Here is a 19885-nt window from a genome sequence, read left to right on the forward strand (position 1 = left end):
TATCCTGAAGTTTTGAGACGATCCAATATACCTCATCAACATTTGATAACAAACTATGACATCACCATTTGACACCAAATCAAAGCAATTTGAAACTACCAATGGTTGGAATTTTGACTACTTTCCTGAGGATACAGATTGGACACTTTTTTGGAGTTGCACTCTAAATTTAGCAACTGTAAAACTAAAATCCTTTTCTTTTAATCCAGATCTTGCCTTATAAGTTGACCCAGAGTTTCATTTTAAAACATTTTAAGAGCAGATTGAAAGAGGTACTTCCAGAGGAAAATATCATCAATGATATTGTAAGATGCATGCATGTAAACATTAGTGATCCATAAGGATTAACAATAACTATTTTGCACTTCAGGGTAACTTTGTTGCTTGCATGACAGCCATTCTGAGGCAGATGGAAGATTATCATTACGCCCATTTAATCAAGGTCTTTGGGAAAATGAGATCAGATGTTGTGGTAAGTGGAACAACTAATTTTGCACAATTTTATGGAGTTTTCAGAACTGAGTTGTATGAACTATTGAACAGATGCACAATAGCACTTGAAGCATGTGCAAGTAATAGGTTTTGAATTGTAAATATTCTTCATTCTGACAATGAACTTCAAATGTATTTCAAAAATTGCTTCCAGTCATTTTAGTAAAACTTTCTGAAGTATCCTTTGGATGCTGGTCGAGAATGTGTTGCTGGAAAAGCATGACAGATTAGGCAACATCTGAGGAGCAGGACAGTCGAAATTTCGGGCATAATCCCTTCATAAATTAGGCTTGTGGGCCGGGAGGCTGAGAGATAAATGGGAAGGGAGTGTGGGGCAGGGGGAAGGTAGCTGAGAATGCAATAGGTAGATGAAGGTGGGGGATAGGGTGATAGGTTGGAGAAGAGGGTGGAGTAGATAGATGGGAAAGACGATTGACAGGTCAAGAGGGTGGTGCTGAGTTGGAGGTTTGCGACTGTGATTAGGTGGGGAGAGGGAAATGAGGAAACTGGTGAAATCCACATTAATCCCGTGTGGTTGCAGGGTCCAAAGGCAAAAGATGAGATGTTCTTCCTCCAGGCATTGGATGGGTTAGGGTTTGGCGATGGGGGAGGCCCAGGACCTGCATGTCCTTGGTGGAGTGGGAGGGGGAATTGAAATGATCAGCCACAGGGCAGTAGGGTTGGTTGGTGTCGGTGTCCCAGAAATGATCCTCAAGTTGGCGTCCTGTTTACCTGGTGTAGAGGAGACAACATCGGGTGCAACGGATACGATAGATGACATTTGTGGAGGTACAGGTAAATTTCAGTTGGATGTGGAGGGATCCTTTGGGGTCTTGGAGGTAGATGAGATGAGAGGGGAGGCGTGGGCGCCGGGTTTGCACTTCTTGGAGTGGTAGGGGAAGGTGCTGGGAGTGGGGTGAGGGCTGGTGGGGGGCATGGGTCTGACAAGGGAATTGCGGAGGGAATGGTCTCTCCAAGACGCTGATAGCGATGAGGAGAGAATTCTATCCCAGTGGTGGGATTTATAATTCAGTGGTGGAAGTGAAGGATGATGCAATGTATACAGAGGTCGGTGGGGTAGAAAGTGAGGACTAGGGATTGGGGGTGGGGGGGGGGGAGATGAGGTGAGGTGGTTCTGTCCTTGTTGTGTTAGGCGGGGTGGGGTTCAAGGGCAAAGCTGTGGGAAGTGGATGAGGTGCACTGGAGGGCATCATTGACCACATAAGAGAGGAAATTGTGGTCTTTGAATGTGGGATAGAATTGGTAGGGGAGAAAGTGAGGTCTGCAGATGCTGGAGATCAGAGCTGAAAATGTGTTGCTGGAACAGCACAGCAGGTCAGGTAGCATCCAGGGAACTGGATGCTGCCTGACCTGCTGCGCTGTTCCAGGATGGAATTGGTAATCCTGGGAACAGATGCGGTGGAGGCAGAGGAATTGGGAATTTGGGATGGCGTTTTTACAGAAGGCAGGGCGAGAGGAGATGCAGTCCAGGTAGCTGTGGGAGTTGGTGTGTTTATAGGAGATGTCCGTGGTTAGTTGATCACTGGAGATGGAGATGAAGAGGACCAGGAAAGTGTGGGAGGTGTCCAAGAGGGTCCAGGTGAATTTGAGGTCAGGGCAAAAGGTGTTAGTGAAGTTCATGAACTGTTCAACTTCCTTGTGGGAGATGAACTGTTCATCTGTTCATGAACTGTTCACCCCACTCCTCTCAATGCAACAAGAACAGAATCCCCCTGGTCGTCACCTTCTACCCCATCAGCTTCCATGTATATCACATCATCCTCTGCCACTTCCACCACCTACAAACAGATCCCACGACTAGGGATATACTTCCAACTCCCAGACCTCCAACTTGTATCCACTTCACCCTCCTCTCTAACCTATCACTTTCTCCCCCACCTACATCTACCTATTGCATTCTCAGCTACCTTCTCCCTGCATGGGATTTTGTATACTACATTGGTTTTGCTCATGTTGGGTATCGGGTCCTTCGTTCTGGTGAGTTGTTGTCGGAGAGTGGCTGTTGGTTTGTGTGCTGTTATGAGTCCTAGTGGTCGCAGTAGTCTGGCTGTCAGTTCGGAAATGCTCCTGATGTATGGTAGTATGGCTAGTCCTTTGAGTTGCGGCATGACAGCATACAAACCAACAGCCACTCTCAGACAACAACACACCAGAACGAAGGACCCGATACCCAACATGAGCAAAACCAATGTAGTGTACAAAATCCCATGCAAGGACTGCACAAAACACTACATAGGACAAACAGGAAGACGGCTAACGATCCGTATCCATGAACACCAACTAGCCACGAAACGACACGACCAGCTATCCTTAGTAGCCACACACGCAAATGACAAGCAACATGACTTCGACTGGGACAACACTACCATTATAGGGCAAGCCAAACAGAAAACAGCCAGGAATTCCTAGAGGCATGGCACTCATCCACAAACTCCATCAACAAACACATCGACCTGGACCCAATATACTGGCCACTACAGCGGACAGCTGGAACTGACAACCGGAAGCGGCAGAGACAGGCCACTATGAATGCTGGAGGAAACATCACAGAAGCGCTTCACAGGAGGCTCCCAAGCACTGAGGATGTCACCTCGACAGGGGACAAAACATTTGCAAGACAAATTCCCAGCTCAGCGAACAGAACCACAAGAACGAGCACCCGAGCTACAAATCTTCTCCCAAACTTTGAGCTCTATTATTAAATTATTATATTATTATTAAATCTTATAAGTTCGCAGTTCACTACGATCTTTGCATTTTATTATTGTCACTCATGCTTCTCTACCCAATTTGCTTTCTCTTGATCTTTCTGCTCTTTGTTACCTTTCCTATCATTATCCTTAATCCTATCACTATACTTTGAACTACTCATGCAAACTCGCACCTTCTGTGCTTATTTGCTCTGCTGTTACTCACCTCATTGGGTGTCAGCAGTGGCAAAGCAGTGATTGCAGTGATGGCAGTGCTGTGGTATTGGTGGATCCAGCGCAGGTGGCATTGGCAAGCTTGATTCAAGACTCATGGCAGCGGTGAGGGTGATCTGGACATTTTCTTTTCCTTTTGTTTCTGTTTATTTAATTTTAGCACTTTTTAATTCTAACGATTGTATTCTAAGATGGTGCCGAATAGTGGCCACTCTGTACATTTTTCACTGCATTCCAGTACTCTTGTACTTATGACAATAAAATCTCACCGAACCTCAACTCTCGTCTAATTCTTCATCCAATGTTTCATATTGTTTGCTCCAGCTAAAGTTTAATGATGACAAATTAAAAGATCCTATGCAAAAATAATATTTCTTTTCACCCTTCTTTCTTTTTCTATCTTTCTGCAATCTATTTCATAGAACAGAGCATTGTCAACACAAACTATATCATCAGAAGGTTCCTTTTGTTCATTTATACATCTATATGCATTTTCCTTAATAATGAGTGTGAAGTTTATCTTTTTCAAAATTATTTGAAAGAAATCTGCTGGACAGAAAGTACTAAGTTTTAAACACAAATATTCCCATGAATAGAGTTGACTGAACAGTGTTGGTGCAGCTTGAGAGATTAGACCGCACAATTGGCAACTTCAGCTAACAGTCACAATTCTGGTCATATGTGAAATCCAAGCTCTGGCCTTTTAAAATAAAAACTTTAATTATAGCATAAAATAAGTTTTATTCATTCATTAAAAATTTTCTGGTGAGAAATGAAAAATTACCTTCAAATCCTTAGGTATTGGAAAAGACATTGAGCAAAAAAAATTGTTCAAAACATTTTTAGAAAAGTGAAGTGGTAAAATTTTGCAATCATAAGGAACTATTGTATTACAACAACCCTTTTAATGTTAAAATATTTTTGCTATACTACAAGAGTGCTAAATGAATACTTATCAGTATTCACATTCGAAAAAGACAGTGTGGTCGAGGAGAATACTGAGAGACAGGCTATTAGACTAGGTGGAATTGAGGTGCATAAGAAGGAGGTGCAAGCAATTCTGGAAAGCGTAAAGATAGACAAGTGCCCTGGGTCACATGGGATTTATCCTAGGATTCTCTGGGAAGCCAGGGAGGAGATTGCTAATCCTTTGGCTTTGATCTTTATGTCATCAGTGTCTACAGGAATAGTGCCAGAAGATAGAAGATAGCAAATATTGTTCCCTTGTTCAAGAAGAGGAGTAGTGACAATCTGGAAATTATAGACCAGTGAGCCTTACCTAGGTTATCAGTAAAGTGTTGGAAAGAGATAGGATTTATAGGTTATAAGAGATAGGATTTATGATCATCTAGAGAGGAATAAATTGATTAGGGATAGTCAACACGGTTTTGTGAAGGATAGGTCATGCCTCACAAATCTTATTGAGTTCTTTGAGAAGGTGACCAAACAGGTGGATGAGGGTAAAGCGGTTGATGTGATGTATATGGATTTCAGTAAGGCATTCGATAAGGTTTCCCACGGTAGGCTACTGCACAAAATATGGAGGCATGGAATTGAGGGTGATTTAGCGGTTTGGATCAGAGATTAGCTAGCTGAAAGAAGACAATGTGGTGGTTTATGGGAAATATTCATCCTGGAGTTCATTTACAAGTGGAGTACTGCAAGGATCTGTTTTGAATCTACTGTTGTTTGTTATCTTTATAAATGACCTGGATAAGGGCATAGAAGGATGGGTTAGTAAATTTGTGGATGACACGAAGGTGGATAGTGCCAAATGATGATGTAGGTTACAGAGAGACATAGACAAGCTGCAGAGCTGGGCTGAGAGGTGGCAAATGGAGTTTATTGCAGAAAAGTGTGAGATGATTCACTTTGGAAAGAGTAATAGGAATGCAGAGCACTGGCCTGATAGTAAGATTCTTGGTAGTGTACATGAACAGAGAGATCTCAGTGTCCAGGTACATAGATCCTTGAAAGTTGCCACCCAAGTTGATAGGGTTGTTAAGAAGGCATATGTGCATCAGCTTTTATTCGGATGGGATTGAGTTTCAGAACCATGAGATCATGCTGCAGCTGTACAAAACACTGGTCTGGACACAGTTGGAGTATTGTGTATAGTTCTGGTCACTGCATTGTAGAAAGGATGTGTAAGCTCTAGAAAGAGTTCAGAGGAGATTTACTAGTTGCCTGGTATGGAGGGAAGGTCTTATGAGGAAAGCTGAGGGACTTGAGGCTGTTTTGTTAGAGAGAAGGTTGAGAGGCGACTTAATTGAGACAGGCAAGATTATCAGGGGAATAGATAGGGTGGATAGTGAGAGCCTTTTTCCTCAGATGGTGATAGCTAGCACGAGGGGCATAGCTTTAAATTGAGGGGTGACGGATATAGGACAGATGTCAGAGGTAGTTTCTTTATTCAGAGAGTGGTAGGGGTGTGGACTGCACTGCCTGCAACAGTAGTAGACTCGCCAACCTTAAGGGCATTTAAATGGTAATTGGATAGGTATATGGACAAGAATGGAATAGTGTAGGTTAGGTGAGCTTCAGATTGGTTCCACAGGTCGCTGCAACATTGAGGTCCGAAGGGCCTGTACTGCTCTGTAATGTTCTATGTTCTGCTGTAGCAGAGTTTTCGATGCTCCACACAATAGTTGAATGTATATTATATTTTCTCAATTCCTATTTTACTTTCTCTTCTCAAGATAGTGATTTGTAACCTGAAATTGAACCAGGTAAATTGCTTGTTTATATTGGCCAATTCCCACTGGTACATGCTAGGAATTTGAAGCAATGTGCAAAATTAGTCTTCTCTTTTGAGGTGGAATATCTATGATTGCCTCAGGAATTGTGGTGATTAAATGTTATGGAATGAGGTACAGGACAAAAGATGTATTCAAAACTTATTGCTGGATAACTTGAACTTCAGGTGCAAAGAGCTAAAGAGAAAACAAAGAATTTTTCTCTTTATAGAGTGCTGTCATTTATATAAACATATAAATAGAATGACTGAAAAATGTCCGGAGAGCATTTCAGCCAAGATGAGCAGCTACTATTACAATAGTAGGAAAAGGAGCATTTTTTTTATATAGTGTCCACAAACGACAATGTAATAATAAATCTATGACTTATCTTAGGGATATTATTTGAGAGATTACTATTGGTCATGTACATCTAAGAGGGCAGGCAAGGTCTTGAATTAATGTCTCATCTGAAAAATGTTGCCTCATTTGGTGTACCAATCTCTCAGTACTACATAAAATATGTCAACCTAGCAAGGTTTGTGAAGGTTTGTAGCTCAGGTTGAGGTTTAGGGTGTAGGTGTCGAAAAACATTTCGACTGGGACAACACATCTATCCTAGGACAGGCTAAGCAAAGACATGCCAGAGAATTCCTAGAGGCCTGACACACCAACCACAATGCCATAAACAAACACATAGATCTAGATACCATCTATCAACCCCTCAGAAAACGAACAGGAAATGACATCATCACAAACCCCAGGAACCCCATCCAGGACAAACATATAAATAGAAAGCAGGAGACAACAGCTTCGCTTCACTTGGAGGTCGCCACTGATGATGTTACCTAGCCAGGTAATGAAACGTCTGGATATCAAACTTACAACTCAGCGAGCAAACCTACACCCTAAACCTCAACCTGAGCTACAAACCTTCACAAACCTTGCTAGGTTGACATATTTTATGTAGTACTGAGAGATTGGTACACCAAATGAGGCAACATTTTTCAGATGAGACATTAATTCAAGACCTTGCCTGCCCTCTTAGATGCTTTCTATTTATATGTTTGTCCTGGATGGGGTTCCTGGGGCTTGTGGTGATGTCATTTCCTGTTCGTTTTCTGAGGGGTTTATAGATGGCATGTAGATTTTTGTGTTTGTTTATGGCGTTGTGGCTGGAGTGCCACGCCTCTAGGAATTCTCTGGCATGTCATTGCTTAGCCTGTCCCATGATAGATGTGTTGTCCCAGTCGAAATGGTGGTTTTCTTCATCCATGTGTAGGGCTACGAGGGAGAGAGGGTCATGTCTTTTTGTGGCTAGCTGATGTTCGTGTATCCTGATGGCTAACTTTCTTCCTGTTTGTCCTACGTAGTGTTTGTGGCAGTCCTTGCATGGAATTTTGTAGATGACGTTGGTTTTGTCCCTGGGTCTTTTAAGTTTGTTAGTTTTTGTTTGTGTGTGTTTGTGTGCTACTAGGATTCCGAGGGGTCTTAGTTGTCTGGCTGTCATTTCTGAGACTTCTTTGATGTATGGTAAGGTGGTTAGAGTTTCTGGCGGTATTTGGTCTGCTTGTCGTGGTTTGTTCCTGAGGAATCTGCGGATTGTATTTTTTGAGTATCCATTCTTCTTGAATACGTTGTATAGGTGGTTCTCCTCTGTTTTCTGAAATTCGTTTGTGCTGCAGTGTGTGGTGGCTCGTTGGAATAGTGTTCTGATACAAACTCGCATTCCTGGACTCACAGTCGAAAGGAAGGACAATGGAGAACTACAAACCTGCGTATACAGAAAACCGACAAACACTGACCAAATACTTAACTACACCAGCAACCATCCCAACACACACAAACTAAGCTGTATCAGAACACTATTCCAATGTGCCACCACACACTGCAGCACAGACGAACTTCGGAAAACAGAGGAGAACCACCTATACAGCGTATTCAAGAAGAACGGATACTCAAAAAATACAGTCTGCAGGTTCCTCAGGAACAAACCACGACAAGCAGACCAAACACAGCCAGAAACCCTAACCACCTTACCATACATCAAAGAAGTCTCAGAAATGACAGCCAGACTACTAAGACCCCTCGGAATCCTAGTAGCACACACCCACCAACACACTCAAACAACAACTAACAAACTTAAAAGACCCAGTACATCCCATGGACAAAACCAACGTCATCTACAAAATTCCATGCAAGGACTGCCACAAACACTACGTAGGACAAACAGGAAGAAAGTTAGCCACCAGGATACACGAACACCAGCTAGCCACAAAAAGACATGACCCTCTGTCCCTCGTAGCCCTACACAAGGATGAAAAAAACATTTCGACTGGGACAACACATCTATCCTAGGACAGGCTAAGCAATGACATGCCAGAGAATTCCTAGAGGCCTGACACACCAACCACAATGCCATAAACAAACACATAGATCTAGATACCATCTATCAACCCCTCAGAAAACGAACAGGAAATGACATCATCACAAACCCCAGGAACCCCATCCAGGACAAACATATAAATAGAAAGCAGGAGACAACAGCTTCGCTTCACTTGGAGGTCGCCACTGATGATGTTACCTAGCCAGGTAATGAAACGTCTGGATATCAAACTTACAGCTCAGCGAGCAAACCTACACCCTAAATTTCAAACTAGATTTTATGTTCAAACTCCTGGAGTGGATCTGAGCACACAGCCTTCTATGCTATGGCTAACATCAGCCGTGACAGAAAAGTAAATAATTTCATATTATGTATGCTTGATTCTGGAACAAGAAAATCCATATACAGGAAAGATTCCACAGTTCATCTAACGAAACCAAAAATCTAATATCCATCCGAAATCCAACGTCAGACTTGGATCTAGGAAGCAGCATTCTAAAGTTTACAGCTGATATTAACTTGACAACATGGTGAATTGTGATGAGGATTCAGGATGACATGAGCAGGATGGTGAAATGGGCAGAAACATGACAAATTAAATCCATTGTAGAACATTGTGAGAGCTACTAAGTGTACGTCCAACAGTGTACATTAAATAGTATGTTCCAGGTGAACAGAGCAAAATCCCTTGGTGTCTGTAAAGACAAATCTTTAAAAGTTGTAGAAGAGATTAAAAGGTTTTAAAAAACGTGTGGATTACTTGAACTTAGAGTCATTGGATTCATCGGTATGAAGATCACTTTATAAATCACCGGTTGGCTTCAGTGGAGCATTGTGGACAATTCAGGGCACCATACTTAAAATATAAAAGCTTTTCAAAGAGTGTAGAGAAGATTTAGCAGGACAGTACCAGGGATGAAGTACTTTAGAAATTATTTAGAATACTTTAGAAAAAAAGAAGCCAGGTGAAAACAGTGAAAGGGCGGCACTGTAACAACATATTCCATCCACCCCTTTCCGCAACCACTTTTGTCCCAAGCGTAACAGAGCCTGTGGTTGCCACATTGGTCTGTACAGTCATATACAGACTCACCCTGAGAGTGGAAGAGAGAATCATCCTCATCTGCAAAGGACCACCAATGAATGAATGACTTTAGAAATTAGGAGAGGTTGGAAAAGTTGGAACTTACTCCTTTGGAACAGTCATGATTAAGAGATAGCTTCTTCGAGATCAAAAGGATGGAGGTTTTTGAAACGACAGACAGAAAAAGGCTTCTAAAATGCACTGTTCAAACTGTTGTTCAGTAACCTATATATTTGGACATTTAGTTTGTAATGCAACAATCTTGAAAAAATGTTATTTTGTAAAAACAGTTTAACTTTGAACTCTTTCAGGATTTTTTGATGGAGACATTCATTATGTTCAAAGATCTCATTGGAAAGAACGTCTATCTTGCTGACTGGGTTATAATGAACATGATGCAAAATAAGTAAGTATTGAGAGAAATTCTAAATTGCTACTGCAATATTTCTTCTCCATGTTTGATCAATCATTGTGTGTCTGTCTGGAAGTGGCAATGGAAACAAGCGGCATTTCAAAAGGATAGTCATTGGAATAGTACTAATATTACTTTTAAAATGTATGTGGCATCATTTTGCAAATCTTGTTTACAAATTACCAGTGCAAAACAGTTTTAAGTTCTTAAAACATTTGTTATGTTTAAAAATGAACAAAATTCAATTTAATTAACATTAGCTTTGCTTTACTGTTGTGTTCCTTTTGATCTGTCAAATACACACTGCTGTTGCAAAATGAATTATATTTACATTAACTTGCAGCCGGAGTCATTTTTAGTGATAGATACCAAATGATATTTAAAATTCAATGTGTCATTTGCCATTTTGTTGCAGACAAATAACTAATTAAGTGCACTGAATCTTGATCGTTCAGGTGTTCATGTTGATGTGGTTAGACTTTTGCTTAATGTATTCATTGTTGGTTGAGAAGGAAAATCATAAATTGAGAATTATATTGGGTTTATCTGACTGAAACAGATTACAGGTGGAAGTTGGTGAAAAGCAATTTGCATCTTTAGTGTTTTAAGAAGCCTGTTAGCATTTTCCTTCCAAGACAATTGGTCACAGAAATGTAAGAATCTGTTATTCAGAAGAATTGTGTTTCTAGTCAAAATTTGGAGTTGTTACTGACTTCGAAGTACCAGTAAATAGTGAATGAATATTTTAATTCAAAAGGTTGTACATAACAGAAACTTACGGATTGGAGAAGCACTGGCTTTATGAATAGGGTAGTTACTCATATCCCAAGTCATTTCCTTTTCATTAATGGGGCATGAAATAAAGGTACACAAAAATGTGATCTAGGCTTTCTTTGGTTAAGAAGTGAATAATTGCTCTCTATCATTTTATATGGGTTGCCCACCCTGTAACAATTCGCATTTACTATTTCTGAGTTTGAAGTTAACATGCACACGATAGAGTTCCAAGTCCTGAAATATTTAAAGCTAAGCACGTTCTCCCCGTGTCTGCGTGGGTTTCCTCCGGGTGCTCCGGTTTCCTCCCACAGTCCAAAGATGTGCAGGTCAGGTAAATTGGCCATGCTAAATTGCCCGTAGTGTTAGGTAAGGGGTAAATGCAGGGGTATGGGTGGGTTGCGCTTCGGCGGGGCGGTGTGGACTTGTTGGGCCGAAGGGCCTGTTTCCACACTGTAAGTAATCTAATCTAAAAAATAATTGGTTCATTATTGTGGATTTTGTTTTTTTACAAATATAACACTTATTCTATAAAAATCATTTTTTAATGGAATGACATAGACTCATAGAGACGTACAGCATGGGAACAAACCCTTCGGTCCAATCCGTCCATGCCGACCAGATATCCCAACCCAATCTAGTCCCACCTGCCAGCACCAAGCCCATATCCCTCCAAAACCTTCCCATTCATATACCCATCCAAATGCCTTTTAAATGTTGCAGTTGTACCAGGCTCCTCCACCACCTCTGTCAGCTCATTCCATACACGTACCACCCTCTGTGTGAAAAAGTTGCCCCGTAGGTCTCTTTTATATCTTTCCCCTCTCAACCTAAACCTATGCCCTCTAGTTCTGGACTACCCGACCCCAGGGAAAAGACTTTGCCTCTTTACTCTATCCATGCCCCTCATAATTTTGTAAACCTCTATAAGGTCACCCCTCAGCCTCCGACGCTCCAGGGAAAACAGCCCCAGCCTGTTCAGCCTCTCCCTACAGCTCCAATCCTCCAACCCTGCCAACATCCTTGTAAATCTTTTCTGAACCCTTTCAAGTTTCACAACATATTTCCGATAGGAAGGAGACCAGAATTGCACACAATATTCCAACAGTGGCATAACCAATGTCCTGTACAGCCGCAACATGACCTCCCAACTCTTGTACTCAATACTCTGACCAATAAAGGAAAGCATACCAAACACCTTCTTCACTATCCTATCTACCTGCGACTCCACTTTCAAGGAGCTATGAACCTGCACGCCAAGGTCTCTTTGTTCAGCGACACTCCCTAGGACCTTACCATTAAGTGTATAAGTGCTGCTAAGATTTGCTTTCCCAAAACGCAGCACCTCGCATTTATCTGAATTAAACTCCATCTGCCACTTCTCAGCCGAATGGCCCATCTGGTCCAGATCCTGTTGTAATCTGAGGTAACCCTCTTCGCTGTCCTCTACACGTCCCTTTTTGGTGTCATCTGCAAACTTACTAACTGTACCTCTTATGCTTGCATCCAAATCATTTATGTAATAGAAGATCTTGAGTGCATTTATTCAATATGGAAAAGTGGGCATGATAGTAAGTACCCACCGCTTAATCCTATGTGAATTATCGAATAGTACTCAATGCATTACAATCTAAAAACCTCGTCTTGTTCTGAGAAGTTAGAAGCTACTTCTTGGGTTGCTATGTTTATCACAATTCTTAATTTATGAACTAGATATAAACAGGTTTGGTCAAAATGTTCAAATCTTCTGAACTTTGAATGTGAGCAACTGAGAATCTGTGAAGAATGGCTGAGAATAAACATTACTAATGGAGTGACAAATTGCCTAATTCTGGAGAGCTTGATTCTGTTAGTATCCTGTATTACAAAAATCCTGTATTTATGCTTTATTATGGCTCAGTTAATCAGAGATCTGATTGAATAGATTGAGGTTCATTGCCTAAACATGAGTAAAGCTAAGTAGATGGGAGAAAAAACGTATTATAGTGTTTTTAATGACCTCAAGTAGTCCAGAAACATTTTGAAACCAATTAAGTACTTTGAGGACAATTAGTAATATTTTAAAATAGAAAATATGGTCGCCAGTTTTTTTCACATCAAGAAACCACTTTCCACCATTCCACCAACAAGCAGTGAAGACATACTAAATAATTAGCAATACTGAAAATTGATCCATATCAAATTGGTCTTTAGCCTAAATGGAACACATCATACTTTCCAAAGAAACAAAGGTAGAATTAACGGAGGAATTGGTCCCAGTGTTTCAGTATTTTTTGGATACAGGATTGGTGCCAGAGAACTGGAGACTGCTCATGTTATACCAGTATCCAAGAGGAGAGGCATAAAAGAGGAAACTAGAGTAGTTATTGGAAACCATTATGAAAAAAAATATTATTTGGAATGATTTAGTCAAAGTGAGGAAATGTGGATTTGTTAAAAGGCAAATTGTGTTTGTCTAATTTGAATGAATTATTTAAGTTAGCAGAAAAGGTTGTTTGAGTTTAGTGCAGTATCTATGCATATACTTTCTGAAGGCATTCAGCAATGTGCTCCAAAGAAACTTGTTAAAAGATGGAAGGCAAGTAATTAAGGGGAAAGTGGTGATATGGATATGGTTTTCTCATAGTGACAGGAAATAGTTTTGATGATAGATGTTTTTGCACTGTGAGATGGTTTGTGTGGTGTTCCCCAAGGAGCCAGTTTTGCTTCTGCTTGTTTTGCATCTTATAAATTCTATGAACAAACTATGAACTTGAGTGTAGGAAAGAGCATTGTAAAGTTTTCAGATAATAACATGGACAACAATGAATTGTGATGGGTTGGCTATGGACTTCAGGATTACAGAAACAGAATGGAAAAAATGGCACAGAATTTGAAAATAAAAATAGCAAATGAAGTTCGATGTAGAGAAATGTGACAACTAATATGGACTGATGTACTATAATTGGTGCAACCTGCATGAGAAAAATAGAGACATGTAGATATCTGAAAAGACAAATCCTTGAAGGTGTAGAGGGAGTTGATCAAGTATTTGAAAAATAAACGTGAATTACTTGGGTGTATTAAAGCACCATTGAATACACCAGCAAATTCCCCTCCAAGCCACTCACCATCCTGACTAGAAAAATACTGCCTTCTTTTAGTGGTTTGGTCAAAATCCTGGAATCCCTCCCTTTTAGTATTGTGAACCCACCTGCAGCATATGGACTGCAGTGGTTCAAGAAGGTAGCTTAACACCAAAATTCAATGGCTACTAGAGATGGGCAATAAATACTTGCCCATCCAGTAACGCCCATATCTCATGGATGAAAAAGAAGATAATGCTCGAACTTTATCACCAGCTTGACTTCAGATGGAGCATTGTGGGAAATTCTGGACATTTCAGGGAAAATTTAAAGGCCTTAACAGAGAAAACGTTTACATGCTATGAGAAGAGGTTGGAAATTTAGGCCTCTTCCCCTTGGAACAGGGTAAGACGTGACCTCAGACAGATTTTCAGTTGATGAGAGCTTGTGAAAGCGTAGATAGAAATAATTTTCTCCCTCTCTGAAGACTGAAGCAAAACCAGTCATCACAGAGTTAAAATCATTCACAAAAGATCTGACAAGGAGATGAGATGTTTTTTTTTCCTGAGTTGTCCAAATACAAACCTTTCTTCTCAAAGAATGGTGGAAGCTAACTTTAACCATAATTCGGTGGTTGGTTGTGAACTTGAGAAAATAAACGGGCAAAAATGGAGCGTGAAACTAAGCATGGCTGCTTTCTCAAAGGCCCAGCTTAAGTACAACTGGCTGAATACATAAATTACTGAAATAAACAAATTACTAACTTATTTTATTTTAGATGTTGAGTTTTGAAATGGTAGGTTTAAGATCTCATTCAGTTGAAATCCAGCACATCCAGCAATGTCATTCTGCCTCAGAACTGCAATAGAGTACTATCTTAGAATATGTGTTCAGTGCTTCGAAGTGTAACTTCAGTTCACAACTACTGACCAAAGCCTGAGGCCTGAGGGCTAAAATTTGCAGGTGCTGGAAATACTCAGAGGCTCATGCAATGTCTGTGTTTAGGGTTTACCAGTTCCATGAGAACTGATTAAAAAGAATTACACATATAACCAGTTGTAAAAAAGTACTGAAGCAGGGAAAGGCAGGAATAGAGAAAGATAAAGGAAAGGTATGTGGCAGCATAACAGGCAGGGGCAATTAATGGATGAAAGGAAAGATGGTACACACAGATGACAGCAATGAGACAAGTAAAGAGGCCAAAGTAAATGAGACAAGAAGTAAAATGTAGATCTAGAGGAAATATAAAAGGAAGCCACAGAACTTTCATTAATCGTTACCGTCCCAAAAATGTGAACAAAAATTGGGTTTTGAAATTGTTAAACTTGATGTTGAGTTCAAAAGGCTGTGAAGTGCCTGATTGAAAGATGAGCTACATTTCCTTGAGTTGACATTGAACTAGTAATGGAAGTCAAGAGCACAGATCTGAGTGGACTGAGGAGAATTATAATATTATACTCCACTAGAAGCTTTGAGGCACAATTACTGACTGAGCAGATGTTTCCACAATAGGTCATATATTTATCCAAAAGTAAGGGATATCACATCATGGAGAGTAAAAGTTGTATTTCAAATTGAATGAAGTACAAATAAAATGCTGTCTCATCTGGAAGGATTGTAAGGGTCAGAAAGCAGAGATGAGTTTAGAAATGCTAGCACTGCATTTCCGGTGCATGATTTGGAAGGTTCCATGGAAGGGGCAGTAGTTGATGTTGAGCCAACTTGAGGAGGGAACCAGTATGTTGCAGAGGGAATGATCCATTTGCAAGGCTGAGAGTGGGAAAGGAATAAGAACTGAAGATATGTTTGATGATGGAATCTCACTGGAGGTCGTAGAATGGCAGCAGGTGATCAGTTCAGTGTGGAGGTTGTGAGATAAGGACCAGGGGAATCTTCTCATTGGCAAGGAGGTAGGAGCAGAATTTGAAAAAATGGAATGGTTGAGTTAAGGGCTCTGTTAATCATATTGGAAGAGACTTTGCTATTGAGGAGAAAAGAAGACGTCAGAAGCACTGGTATTGAAGCTTGCAATCTGAACAATTGAAACTTGCTTTTAAAAATGCAGCGGTTCCTTCCTCAGTCTTTGATTTTAAAACAATCCTTTGCATTCTTTAAATTTCCCAGTAATCATATGACCTGTGAAGAAAGGGAAGAGTTGAGCTCGATGAAAGATTACCAGATGGCATTTGATAAGGTTCCACATCAAATGTTGTTGCAGAAATTAAAGTTCATGGTGTAGTGAGTAACATATTGGCTTAGATAGAAGATTGGTTAAATAACAGCAAACAGAGATAACAGGCATAAATTTCTGGTTGGCAAGGTGTAACAAATGTGTGTTAGGGAATAGCGATGGGGTCTTAACTTTTCACAGTTTATATAAATGACTTAAATGAAGGGATCAAAGGTACAGTTGCTAAATTTGCAGATCACACAGATAGATTGGAAAGTAAGTTTGAAGAGGACACAATAAGACTACAAATGGATATAAGCTAAGCAAGTGAGAAGATTTGACAAACGGAATACAATGTAGGAAAATGTGCAGTTGTTCATTTTGCCAGGAAAAATAAAAAAGAAGCATCTTATCTAAGTTATTTGGGTTACAGAACTCTGAAATGCAGTGTAATCTGGGTGTCCCAGTTAATTTGTTACAAAATGTTAATTTGCAAGTCCAACAACCAATTGGGAAAGCCAGTCAATTCCAACGGATTTGAATGCAAAAGTAAGGAGTTTATGCTTCAGTTGCACAGGACATTGATGAAACCACATAAAGTCATAGAGATGTACAGCATGGAAACAGACTCTTCGGTCCAACCCGTCCATGCCGACCAGGTATCCCAACCCAGTCTAGTCCCACCTGCCAGCACTTGGCCCATATCCCTCCAAACCCTTCCTATTCATATACCCATCCAAATGCCTCTTAAATGTTGCAATTGTACCAGCCTCCTCCACATCCTCTGGCAGCTCATTCCATACACGTACCAACCTCTGCGTGAAAAAGTTGCCCCATAGGTCTCTTTTATATCTTTCCCCCCTCACCCTAAACCTATTCCCCCTAGTTCTGGACTACCCGACCCCAGGGAAAAGACTTTGTCTATTTATCCTATCCATGCCCCTCATAATTTTGTAAACCTCTATAAGGTCACCCCTCAGCCTCCGACGCTCCAGGGAAAACAGCCCCAACCTGGTCAGCCTCTCCCTGTAGCTCTGATTCTCAAACCCTGGCAACATCCTTGTAAATCTTATCTGGAGCATTGTGCAAAATATTGGGCTCCTTATTTGAAGAAGGATATGAATGTGTTGAAAGCAGCTCAGGGAAGTTTGATTGGACTGTTAACTGGGAATAGTGGGTTTTCTTATGAGGGGAGATTGGATTGACTGGACTTATATTCCTTAGATTTTAGTCATCTAAGTGGCACTTTGACTGAATAATGTCCTGAGGGGTCTTGATTGGCATGGAGGGAATATTTCCTCTTATGGGAGAATACAGAACTAGGGGTCATTGTTTAAAAATAAAGAATCGCCCATTTAAGATAGATGAGTTTTTTTAACCTCAAGGAATGTTGTGAGTGAGTGAAACTCTCTCACTGAAAAGTCAATGGAAACATAGTCTTTGAACATTTTTAAGAGAGTTTGCTGTTATTTAACCAATCTTCTATTTAAGCCAATTTTAAGAGAGTGTGACTCTTGATAAGCCAAAGAGTGAAGGGTTAGCAAGAAAATTGAGTAATCAAATCAGCCATGACTTTATTGAATAGTGGAGCAGGCTTGAGAAATATGTTCTTGCACCTAACTTGTACGTTGATTATTTGAAAATGCAGGTACCCAGACGCTTCCTGCTTTCCAGTCCTGAACTAGAGCATGTGCTCCATTCAACAAGCTGGATCTCAAACTGGAGCCAATTAACACACAGCAACAATTGGCTACAGATGACTGTCATAGTCAGTTTAAAATTATATATCGGGGTGAAGTCAATCTAAGGATTTAGACTTGGTGAGCACAGGAATTCTGCAGGATAGCATTGCTGCCTCGCAACATCAGGGATACAGATTCAATTCCAGCCTTGGCTGGCTGACTGTGTGTAGTTTGTACATTCTCCCTGTGTCTTAACAAGGATTTCTGCTGGGTTGTCCAGTTTCATACTCCAGTGCAAAGATTTACAGGTAAGTTGGATTTGCCATGTAAAATTACCCCATAGTGTCCATGGGTGTGCAACATATGTGGATTAGCCATCGTAATGGGGATGGGGTGGGTCTAAGTGTGATGCTCTTCAAAGGGTTGGTGCAGATTCGATGAGCCAAATAGCCTCCATCTGCACTGTTGGGATTCTGTGAGGATTGTACACATGCATCAGATTTTGATGTGGCAATGATGTTGAACCACACAGCATTCATTATTTCAATTAAACTGATGACAACTGCAGGAATTTGCACATGTAGAATTGTGCGAAAATCCAGAGGTTGCTGTTAATGATTCCAAGCTCCTCCACGGGAAATGATGTGGTCTCCTCAGATTGCAGTCCCTGAGCATTCAATAAATCTCCACTAAGTTATACATTTATGTTATTAGTCTCACTGTAAAAACCCTTGAAAAGTAGCACCTAATGAAATGAAGCATGACCAATGTTTTAAAGGCATAATAGTTTCATAATTATTATAGATACAGTGTCTCAAATCTAGCTGCCTGGAAGCTAGACATTTTTAAGCTGCCATGCATGAATTTTAATTTATTATTTAATGGGTAAAATGACTTACCAGCTTGTTTGGCTAGGTGCTGCAATGTTCGGATAGTTCACAATATAACTACAAGCTTTGAGTATCTCTTTTGACTTTCATGGGCCAAGCAACCCATGATCTGACCGCCCTGAACAGCCAGACCAAAGACCAGCAGGATCTGAAATCTGGCATGGACTTAGACCTGAGGTTACTGGTTTTACCTGTACCTATCCTAAATACCCTCCACTGGGTGAAATGCTAATTTTGTTGTAGTGAAGTGTGAATCTCTCCATTATTATTATAAAAATATACATTTAGACAAAGTCAACTTAGTTGATTTTGATGTTTTAGCTTCAATCAAAACCAAACCAGCATTATTTATTTTGCTGTCTAAAATTTCAAATTAAAAGTGGAATATGACAAATTTTCATCTTCCTGATTTGTTGTTGAGACGTTGCCTCAGTTTAGCTGCGTTGTTACTCCACACTAGAATGGTGCACTGGAAAGTTTTTTTCAAAATATGCAAAGTCCCCAGTTAAACCTAGGCTAATAGAAAACAGGGGGATCAGGTTTCTGTACTTAACAAGAACTACTATGTATTATAAGTAAATAGTGTTTTATCTGTGATTAGAATCTAAGCTGTTGATACATAACTCCACCAGTCATACCTTAAAACCTCTTTGAAAACTCCCATCATGACCTTTCCCCTACACACACACACACACACACACACACACACACACACACACACACACATGAAGAAAAAATGGTGTTATGGGTAGAGAGGTAAAATGTCTGAGTTTGTTACCATGACTGTTTTGCTTTTGAGGATTTCCTCTTATTCGGTCTCCTTACTCTAGGTTTGTTTCACTACTTCAAGAAGACACAGACAATTGGTACTCTAACTGCAAAGTCTATTGGTTATTTGTTAAAGACAACAGTTTTCAGCAACTGGTGTAGGAAAATCAACTGGCTTTCCTTAGGCTTGAGGTATTTTCCCGGAGAGGAAGATGCACTGTCTGCTCTTGTAGCAGTCCAAAAGCTCCAACCAGTATCTTAGCCCTCCACAAGCTATTCAACTACCCAGGAACCTTTGGATAGTTGTTGTCAAGCTTTGTAATCCACAACTGGTCACAATTTCTCAAATCAAACAGGAACCTGCTGAATCTCAATTTGTATACACCATCTAGTCTGTGACAGCCTCCACTACTGCTTGAATAATGCAGCACAGTGACTTTTAATAACTTGCTTTTTGGAAGTACAGCAATTACTCCTGTTTC

The 19885-nt window shown here is 40.4% G+C and overlaps 1 protein-coding gene across 1 annotated transcript in view; it reads left to right on the forward strand.

Moving 5' to 3' along the window:
• dock1 (dedicator of cytokinesis 1) overlaps positions 1-19885 on the forward strand; it is a 592086-nt gene that overhangs the window by 342813 nt on the left and 229388 nt on the right. The window contains exons 28-29 of the mRNA XM_087998957.1: positions 371-472; positions 9954-10048. Of these exons, the coding sequence (XP_087855083.1) occupies positions 371-472; positions 9954-10048 (197 nt within the window). The remainder of the gene's footprint in view (positions 1-370; positions 473-9953; positions 10049-19885) is intronic.

The sequence above is a fragment of the Chiloscyllium plagiosum genome, unplaced genomic scaffold (assembly GCF_037043375.1).
Source record: "Chiloscyllium plagiosum isolate Xiang-an unplaced genomic scaffold, Cpla_swu_hap1 HiC_scaffold_22, whole genome shotgun sequence".
NCBI classification, from domain to species: Eukaryota; Metazoa; Chordata; class Chondrichthyes; order Orectolobiformes; family Hemiscylliidae; genus Chiloscyllium; species Chiloscyllium plagiosum.